This window comes from Polistes dominula, unplaced genomic scaffold (assembly GCF_049000335.1).
Source record: "Polistes dominula isolate Pdom_NZ unplaced genomic scaffold, Pdom_raw_medaka contig_17, whole genome shotgun sequence".
Lineage (NCBI taxonomy): Eukaryota > Metazoa > Arthropoda > Insecta > Hymenoptera > Vespidae > Polistes > Polistes dominula.
The window spans coordinates 1,982,178-1,992,551 of record NW_028301049.1 but is presented as its reverse complement, the minus strand read 5'-3'; the positions used below and the strand labels follow the sequence as shown (position 1 = coordinate 1,992,551).

General features: G+C 29.5%; 1 protein-coding gene and 1 long non-coding RNA gene across 2 annotated transcripts; one reads left to right on the top strand and one right to left on the bottom strand.

Moving 5' to 3' along the window:
- The first annotated feature begins 171 nt into the window (after positions 1–171).
- Positions 172–6,158, top strand: LOC107066015 (pre-rRNA 2'-O-ribose RNA methyltransferase FTSJ3). Its single transcript, XM_015320210.2, has 6 exons — positions 172–414; positions 511–974; positions 1,066–1,996; positions 2,079–2,528; positions 2,705–3,086; positions 3,363–6,158. Exons 1-6 carry the CDS (start codon positions 348–350, stop codon positions 3,616–3,618), a joined length of 2,550 nt encoding a protein of 849 aa, XP_015175696.2. The 5' UTR covers positions 172–347; the 3' UTR covers positions 3,619–6,158.
- LOC149031555 (uncharacterized) lies at positions 3,326–10,371 on the bottom strand. Its single transcript, XR_016177674.1, has 2 exons — positions 9,757–10,371; positions 3,326–3,487 (listed from the first exon to the last, which is right to left on the bottom strand). It is a non-coding gene; the product is annotated as an uncharacterized LOC149031555 (long non-coding RNA).
- Positions 10,372–10,374: the final 3 nt, after the last annotated feature.

Genomic DNA, 10,374 nt, shown 5'->3' with positions numbered 1-10,374 from the left:
ATTAATTTTTATATTGAAATTTTTTAAATATTTCCGTACATAGTTTATTTTCTAAGATTTAATTCTGTTATTATCGATTTAAGAAAAAAATCGATAAAGAACTTCGAGACATATCAAAACCATCAACAATCGATTATGTCTACAGTTTCGATTAATCGTACTGTAGTCGCACTCGCACCAGTTCGTTCCCGTCTTTTGGTTAGCGTAGTGCTTTGTCTTGACAAGTCATTTTTTTAAGGTTATGTTTGTAATCGGCACGCTTGAAACCACATGTTATAACCTATTTATTAATTGTGTTTAATTAATAGTGAAGAAATTAAATTATAAGAAAATATTAAACTCTCAAAATGGGTAAAAAAGGAAAAATTGGAAAGCAGAGAAAGGATAAATATTATCAATTAGCCAAAGAAACGGGTATGTAAATTTTTAAATATTATTATATGCCATTTTTATATATTCTTAAAAAATTACAAAATTAACTTTTTCTATTTTCTTTGTATTAATTTTTAGGTTATAGATCACGTGCAGCTTTCAAGTTAATTCAACTAAATCGTAGATTCGAGTTTCTTCAAAAATCTCAAGTATGCATAGATTTGTGTGCAGCCCCTGGTGGGTGGATGCAAGTGGCAAAACAAAATATGCCAACATCATCTATAGTAATAGGCGTTGATTTATTTCCCATCAAACCAATACCCGGTTGTATTAGTTTAGTCGAAGATATTACAACTGACAAATGTAGAGTTGCATTAACTCGTGAATTAAAAACTTGGAAAGCAGATATTGTTCTAAACGATGGAGCACCCAATGTTGGTAAAAATTGGTTACACGATGCATACCAACAAGCAGTTTTAACATTACATGCTGCTAAAGTAGCCACACAATTTTTAAGACCTGGTGGATGGTTTGTTACTAAAATATTCAGATCAAAAGATTATAATCCATTGATCTGGGTATTTAAACAATTGTTTAAGAAGGTAAATAATTGTTAAATAATTCATATATATATCATCAAATATTTTATACTATAAATAAATGAATCATTGATTAATTATCTGTCTTTTACAGGTACATGCAACAAAACCTCAAGCATCTCGTAGTGAATCAGCTGAAATTTTTGTAGTCTGTAAACACTATATTGCACCTGACAAGATAGATCCTAAATTTTTAGATCCAAAATATGTATTCTCAGAATTACAATTAGAACCTACGAACAAGTTGGACGTTTTTCATCCAGAAAAACAGAAGAAAGCAAAGGCCGAAGGATATCCAGAAAATGATTACACGTTGTATCATCCAATTTCTGTCAAAGATTTTCTCAATTATGAAAATGCAGTAGAAGTACTTGAAAAAATATCTGAAATAATATTAAACGACGATGAAATAGCAAATCATGAAAAAACAACGAAGGAAATAAAAGAATGTTGTAAAGATATCAAAGTACTTGGCCGTAAGGAATTTCGTTTGTTAATTAATTGGTGGAAAGCTATGAGAAAAATATTTGTCGAATCTAAATTGGAATCAAAAGATGAAGAAAAAGAAACAACGGAAGAAACACCCATGCCTTTAACTACCGATGAATTAGAAGATTTAGAAGATAAACAAATTATGGATGAAATAGAAAAGGTTCGTGCAGAAGAACAGAAAGAATTGAAACGAAAGAAGAAAAAAGTTGCAAAGGAAAGACAAAAGTTGAACGAACGTTTGAATCTTAAAATGATTCATAAAGGAGATGAAGGACCCAAATTGGAAGAAGATGATATGTTTAGTTTAACCCAAATCAAGACCCACGAAGCATTGGCAACTGTTACAGATCAAAGTCCTGATTTTGTAGCGGAAAGTGATCATGATTCTGATGAAGATAAAAGGAAACCGAAGAAGATAGCATATGAGAAAGATAAAGGACATTTGGATAGTTCTGGGTTGTTTTACAAATCAGATGACAGTGAATCTGAAAAATCTGATGATGAAAGCACCGACAGCGACAAATCTGGATTAGGTATTATTATAATAATTAATTTCATAAATAATATATTCAACTATTTAATCAATTTGATTTATTATTCATATTTATGTTTTAGGTTTCAGTTCGTCAGAAGATGAAGAAGATAAGAATGATAAGAAGAAACGTAAAAAAAAGGTACAAACAAAGATTGAAGACGACGAAGAAACCAATCCACTGTTAACCGATCTCGATTATAGAGATAAAAAGACTAAAAGAATTCATCGAGCTCAATTATGGTTCGAGAAAGATGTGTTTAAAAATTTGGAGGATGAGAAGGATGAAGATTTTGAATTAGACAAAATGATTGAAACTTATAAGAAAAAGGGTGGCAAAATTATAGGAGAAGAGAGTAAGAAAATGAAACCAAAAGAAGACGATGATGTTGATGACACCAATATGGAATCAAACGTTGAGAGTGATGATACGGATTCTAACTACGACATGGAAGAAATGATGGCACCAGATAAACCAGTTAAAAAAGTAGGAGGAAAGGATGGTTTTGAAGTAGTTTCGAAAGAACACACTAGTAAGTAAAATAAATAAATCAATTTATTTGATCAAATATAGAGAGCCTGTAACTTGACATAGTAAATTATAATGCAATAATAAATTATTATAATAATTATTAACACATTTAAACAACGTTGAATGATACTTATTTTTAATTAATATATATTTAATATTTGATTATTTTTGTTTAAGCTGACAAAATGAAGAAACGAAAATTATCTGTGCAAGATTTGGCATTGGGTTCTCTTATGGTTCAATCAAAAAAAGCTCGACGAGATTTAATCGACGGTGCTTGGAACAGATATGCATTTAATGATACTAATTTACCAGATTGGTTTGTACAAGATGAAGAAAAACATATGAAAAAAGATGCACCTGTACCGAAGGAACTTGTAGAAGAATATGAAAAGAGAGTTGAAGATCTCAACGTTAGGCCAATCAGAAAGGTTTTGGAAGCTAAAGCTAGGAAGAAGAAACGTGCTATGCGTAAATTAGAAAAAGCTAAGAAGAAGGTGGAAAATTTAATGGAGAATAGTGAATTAAGTGAACGAGAAAAAGCACGACAAGTTAGAGCGTAAGTTTGCATAAATAATTTCATTAATATTGCATATTTTATTTATATATATGATAACTCTTTTGTTACTAGTAAAATGTACTTAAAATTGTATGAAATTTTCCAACCCATATATGGGTTGTATTATGCAACGAAGTATGTTATAACAAAAGGGTTATATATATAAAAATATATATATAATTATAAATATACATTTACAAATTGATTTGATTGAATTTTGTAGATAAAATAATTGTAGATTATTTATTAATATATATTTTTATTTGTTATTAACAGCATATATAAGAAAGCTCATAAAGAACCGAAGAAAGAAGTGACGTACGTAGTCGCGAAAAAGCACAGCACCCAAAAGAGAGCAGTAAGGCCACCAGGAGTAAAGGGCAGATACAAAGTGGTTGATCCTAGAATGAAGAAAGATATGCGAGCAGCTAAAAGTAAAGAAAAAACAAAAGGACGAGGTAAAAAAAAGGGTCACGGGGGTAAACCACCTAGAGGAAATTCTAGAGTAGGAAAGGGAAAGAAATTTAAATAATTGTATATACAATTAATTTTTGTTAACTCCAATGATATATTACAAATGTATAATTTCATTCAAAATTTCATTTGTAATATATATATAGTTGTTTATAAGATCTTAAAATACGCTTGGAAAGCAAAGCGTAATTTCATTTATACAAAGACACATTTCTTGTATATACACATGTAATAATTTAAGTATAAAACGAACGAGTGGTGTCAACAAGCCATTACAGTTACCTGACCCTGACCTTAACTGCATTTACTTTTTCTTTGGCTTGACACGAAATTTCAATCAGAACAAATTTCGCAAGCCATGCGTTATCATTTAATAAATATATTATGATTTATAAATCATTTTATCTTATGTTTTTTTTTGCTTTTCTTATTTTTCTTTATCTTTAATTACATTAGATAACAATTATCTGGTGGAAATAAATCAACCGTTTATTAATAATTAAATTGAGATGATTATAGCTTGGAGGGCCGATACTCTTCTCGGCATTCGGTCAAATACGACCTTGATTTATTTCAGGATACTTTCGTCGTACGTGTCTCTATGTATATATAACTATTTTACGTACAGGTATAGAATGAACACATATGTATTATATATATATATATGTGTTTGTAGAATATGTCACGTAGCGCCGTCCAATTTTTTTCTTTTTTTTTTTTTTCAGTTAAAGGAAAAATATTTTTAGAACAATTTTTTTAGGATTTATCATAAATTATCGTTAATTAGTTTACAAATTATTATTATAATTTCGAATAAATATTATATTATATTTTATTTTTATTTAACCCTTTTGGTTATATTAGCAACCCTATATATGAATGACCTTACTGACCCAAATAATAGTTGTATCAATTACAGGATACTTTGTATTTTTATTACAATTATGTTGTATTATAAATTTATATAAAATTATAAAGCATGCTATAATGAAAGGGTTAAATAAAAACGATTGTGTTCAATTATTTTAATAATTATGACAGTAAATTAATAAAACTACTTTTTATAATTGTTTAATTTACAATTCTACTGTCATAATTATTAGAACATTTAAATTAATTAAAAAAAAAAAAACAACAACAATGTTGACCAACCCCAATCGAATTCACACTTTCGTATGCTTAGATAAAATCAAATTACAATTAAAAATAATCAGATAGAGAATTATTACGCGAAATTGTGTGATGTCATTATCGGCATCGTTTGAAACGTTGTAGGAAGAAAGAAAAGAAGGAAGGGAATGAAGAAAAGAAGGAAGAAAGAAGAAACATGACAACGAGGATAATATTAAGACGTATTTACTATCATAGCAACCCACCTGTCTACCCCATTTCACTCTCTTCCTTTCCTTTACCTTAATACCCCTAATCTCATCCCACACAGAGGATTCTTAAAGCTACCCTGTTTTTACCCTCAATCTTTCCTTTCCCACCACCACCACCACCACTATCACTACCACCACCTTTTATCAATCCTCTTGAACACTCTTCACCTCCTCTATTAGTCACCCATTCTACTTCCTTCCTCCTGAACCCCTTCGTCCCCTTCTTCACACAGAAACCCATTCTACTTTCCTCAGTTTTTTTTATTTTTATTCTTTTCCTGTGTTCACCCTAGATATTTTCTATTCCACCACCTTCAACCAATCCTAAAGAACATTTTTAATATCATTTTCCCCTTCCCAATAACCAGCCACCCCATTCTTCTTCTTTCCTTCCTTTCTTTCCTCAACCCTCTCACCTAACAGCAATTCTACCCCCCTTCTTCTTGTTCTTCGTTTTATTTCTACTCCGTTTCTCTTCTTCTTTCCTCTTATACTTTCTCTCTTTCTCTCTTTCTACTTTTTCTCCTACTCTTTCAACAACCACCACCACCACTATCACCCCTACCACCCATCTCCTCCTCCTCCTCCTCCTTCTACTCTGATAGTTGCATCGAACATTCTGATGCAACTGTGGCCTGCGTAGCGTCGGGACGCAGCGGTCGATGTCAAGGACAAGGCCGATAGGTGCTATAACGTTTTATACACGTATATAGGTTTGTATCTATGTGTGTGTGTGTGTGTTTGAGAAAGTGCCGTAGAAATTTTGTTGGGCCTTTGGCCAACTTGACTGTTTTTTGTTTTCTTTTTTTATTTTATTCTATCTCTTTCTTTCTTTCTTCAGATCGATCTTGAACGTGTGTGCGTGTGTGTTTTTTTTTATTTTTGTTTTGTTTTGTTTTTATTAAGGAACAGGTGGGGAAAGAGGGCGTGGGACGAAAGGAAGAGTCCACGTCTTTTTTTAGGGGTTGATTATTTATTTTTATATTTTTGTTTTTTTTCTTTTTCTTTTTTTTGTTCATGTAGGAAAAATACATAGAACGTTGCAAATCATCGGTATGGTATTTATTTTCATCTCTTTCTCTACTACTTTTAGTCTCGGGTAAACGATAAAATAAATGGCTAAACTCGAGCTCTCTGATGCAATCTGCGTTGCGTCTCGACGCTGCAACGGGCAATGTCAAGGACGCGACTGACGGCATATACTAACAGAGAAAGATATATATATATATATATATATATATAGATAGTGTGTTTGAGAGAGAGAGAGAGAGAGAGAGAGAGAGCGAGTGAATTTGCAAAATTTATTTTTATGGCTTTTGTATGGTGTTAAGGAAAAAATATGTACAGGTAAAGAAAAGAAGATGGAAGAATTTTAAATCTCGACTAATTACTTAATGAATAATTAATTAATTAATTAATTAATTAATTTGTTTATTTATTTATTTATCGTGAAATAATTATTTGATATGAATGTAATAGTAAAATATAATATAAGACGATTTTTATATTTTTTATATTTGTTATGTTAAAATATATGTTTGCTGTGTTTTATGAAAAAAATAATTTACAGGTAAAGGTAACAAAGGTAACAAAGGGATCGAAAAGGATCGATAAATTAATTAATTAATTAATTAATTAATTAATTAATTACTTTTTCTTTATCATGAATAATAATTTAATATTAATGATAAAAAAAAGAAAAGAGATTAGAAGAGTAAAGTAATTAAAAAAATTATAAAATATAATAATAAAATATAATAAAAAAATGAAATAAATAATAAATAAAAAAATATTAGTCAAGTTAACAATGAAGGAAAAGAAAAAAAAAACCAAAGAATTTAAAATAAATTTTTTGTTCAATTTTTCTTAACTTGACTAGAATTTTTCTAACGTTCGATCTAAATGGAAGAAAAATTTATTCTCAACCACACCTGTTATTCCTTCCATCAAATGCAAATATTTTTTTATTATTTTATTCTTTTCTTTTGTTTTTTTTTTTTTTTTTTTATTATGATAAATGTATTCTTCAATCGGAAGAAAATTGTAAAGAATCAAAAATGTTGTTCCAATTCATTAACATAATTTCGTTTTAAAACTTTAAATGAAATTTCAGACAAGACGTAGAATTTTCTAATTTCATTAAAAATACGTTTATATCAATCAAATCGATTTATACAAAATCGAGAGAGAGAGAGAGAGAGAGAGAGCTTTGATTATCGACAAAGAAATGATTATTTTTTTCATGCATACAAATGAAATATTTTTCTATTGATTTGTTTATAAATCGTTGAATAGAAAAGAGACTGACGAATCGCGAAAAGATTAATTGTTATTTTTTATCGATAAGAAAATAACAAAACGTTTTTATTTTCAATCTTGTATGATTGTTATCATCTCGTCGTACCTCCTTTGAAAAAAAAAAAAAAAAATAAATAAAAAAATATTCTTTCGTATTATTTTTTTCATATACGATATTTTCCATTATTTTTATTTATTCTTGCACGTCGATCAAAATTTTTATTCTTTCGATGAAATTCAAATGAAAAAAAAAAAAGAAATAAATAAATGGAAACTTTTGGAATAGAAAAAAAAAAGAATAAATAAAAAACAAACGAAAGAAAAAACTTTGCACTAATTTCTAATATATAAATTTAATATATATATAAATATAGTATATAATATAATCTAACATATAAATATATAATAATTTAATAATATATAAATATCATAAATATATATATATATATTAATTTATTATTAGATATTAATTTAATTATATATGTTATTTTATTAATATTATATTAATAATATTTTATTAATTATATTATTAATATTTTGGTAATATTAATAAAATAACATATACTTAAATTAATATATATATATATATATATAATATTAATAATCTTGTAATATATATAAATTTTATAATTTATTAATATATAATAATATTTTATTATATATAATAATAATTTTTAATATAATATTAAATTTATATATAATATTAAATGATTATATATTATTATATTAATTTATATAATATTAAATAGAAAAATGGCAGAAAAGAGCAGTTTTACAGCTATATACAAGCTATTATATGTATATATAGGACAAATTCATAGGACAAATACATATGCAATTGCATCTATATATTGAAACGTACTTTTACATAAATATAAACAATTTGGTGCAAGGTTATGTAAAACTTGTATGAATATTATTAAGTAATAAATGAGACGATAAAAGTTGTTTTTGATAACGTCACGCGCCTGAATAAGCTCATGCTAGTGCAAACGCATAGGTGGTATATCATAAAGTGTGTTGAGCTTACGCAAGAACAATAATATCCAATGTAATAATCGAATCACAAAAATAGATAAAAAAAAAAAAAATTACAAACTAGAAGGGTTAAGTAATCGAACAATAACGTAAATATCGATCGATGTAAAACAAGGAGTCAAAGATAACGCAACTATTAATATCCCTTCTTTTTTTTCTTTTAAATTCTTTTTTTTTACTTTTGTTTGTCCTTCTTCTCTACCACCCACCCCCACCATCTCATCTTGGTACTATTTATCACTAAACGTTCGTCAATGGTCTTTGAGCATCGTTTCGTGCAAACAAATGTTCTATTTTCAAATCCCCGAAGGTTACCCTAGTCGATTTTAAAGTAACGCGCATTTCCGGGATTTCTCAGAGTGTGTGCTGGGGGTGGGATAAAGTTGAATTTATCGATCCATCGATCAATCGATAAATCCTGACAAATCGGTTTAAACAAAATACGAGATATAATAAAATGCATGATAATATTCGGTTCCGGTTCTTAAATGTTTTCATATGAGGGTCACCTATATACATATATACATATATATATATATATTTTTTTTGTTAATAATACAAACATGTATGCGTAAGTATAAGTGAAAGATTGAACATACGATCATCGCATTTGTTTCAATACCAACAAACGCACGTGCGCATAAAGCCTATCGTATTAACGTAATCATTTATGAGTATATATGTATAAGTGTGTATGTGTGTGTGTAATAATGTATCTACACGCGATTGGCGCTTACGTCAAGGGCGACCTCGACTTTCCACCGTTTCTAATCTACGCGAGAATCAGACGAGAGACAAGCTTTCACGTTGCTTGCCTAGTTGCTAGAAATTACAGATATAGTCGAACGATTCTTGCCTTCATACGAAACACCACCACTGTTATCATCACCACTACTACTACAATCTATTTAAATTTAAACGTTTTCCTTTTCTCGTTCGATACATTTTTCATCCCCCTTTTCGTTTACCCCAAAACACCTGTTCTTCTTTCGTCCTTTTCCCTTTAAAACCGAGGCTAACGTACTACTACTCATCAATTAAATCCTTTCATTTCAAAATCACCCTTCTTCTCTGTTTTTTCTTAATTAATTCATTTTAATACGATCTAAGAATAATTTTTATTAAAGGATATTATTATTTTATTATTATTATTATTATTATATAAAAAAGGTTTTATTTATAAAATGAATTAATAATTATAACTACAATTCATATATACACACATGCACTTAAATATACATTGTAGAATGCGTGAGTGATATTTTATTTTTTATCTTCAAACAAACAACGATATTACAATAATAACAATAATAATAATAATAATAATAATAATAATAATAATAATAATAATAATGAAAAAAAAGAAGAAGAAAGAAAAGGGGGAGGTATACAATAATTCGATGTCGGTGATAAATGGAAGGTTTACTTGGAAACTACGTAATAAGTGATACCAAGAGGGGTTGTTAGAAGTGTCTCACCCTCTCCCCTTCTTCCCTTCTCTCTCTTTCTCTTTTTTTTTATCCACCCTCTCCGAGGTTCCGTTCTCTTCCCGGGGCGGGCAAAACAGGCGACCTTCAACCGTAGTCGACGAGTGGATGGACCTCGAGCTCTCTCTTTCTCTCTCACACTCATACACACACACACACACACACACACACACACACACACACACACACACACACACACACACACACACACACACACACACACACACACACACACACACACACACACACACATACACACACACATACACACATAAAACAATCTTCCATCTTTCCCCCTTCCCAAACACACGCATACACGCATACTTCACACACACATATATATATATTTATCTAAGGATACACATGGAAGTAAGGTGTAACGTAGAGCGCGTGCGGTGCGAGTGTAAGGTCAAGGTTAAGGGCGCGTGCACGGGATACCCGACCTCCGGGTGCATCGAGCGAGTTGCGCGCGCATTCTAAGCATGCGCATTCATTTACTACCCTTATTATAAACTACCCTTTCCTCTCTCTTCTCTCCTCCTATCTACTTTTATATTCATCTCTATCTCTCTCTCTCTCTCTCTCTCTCTCTCACTCTTTCAGTATATG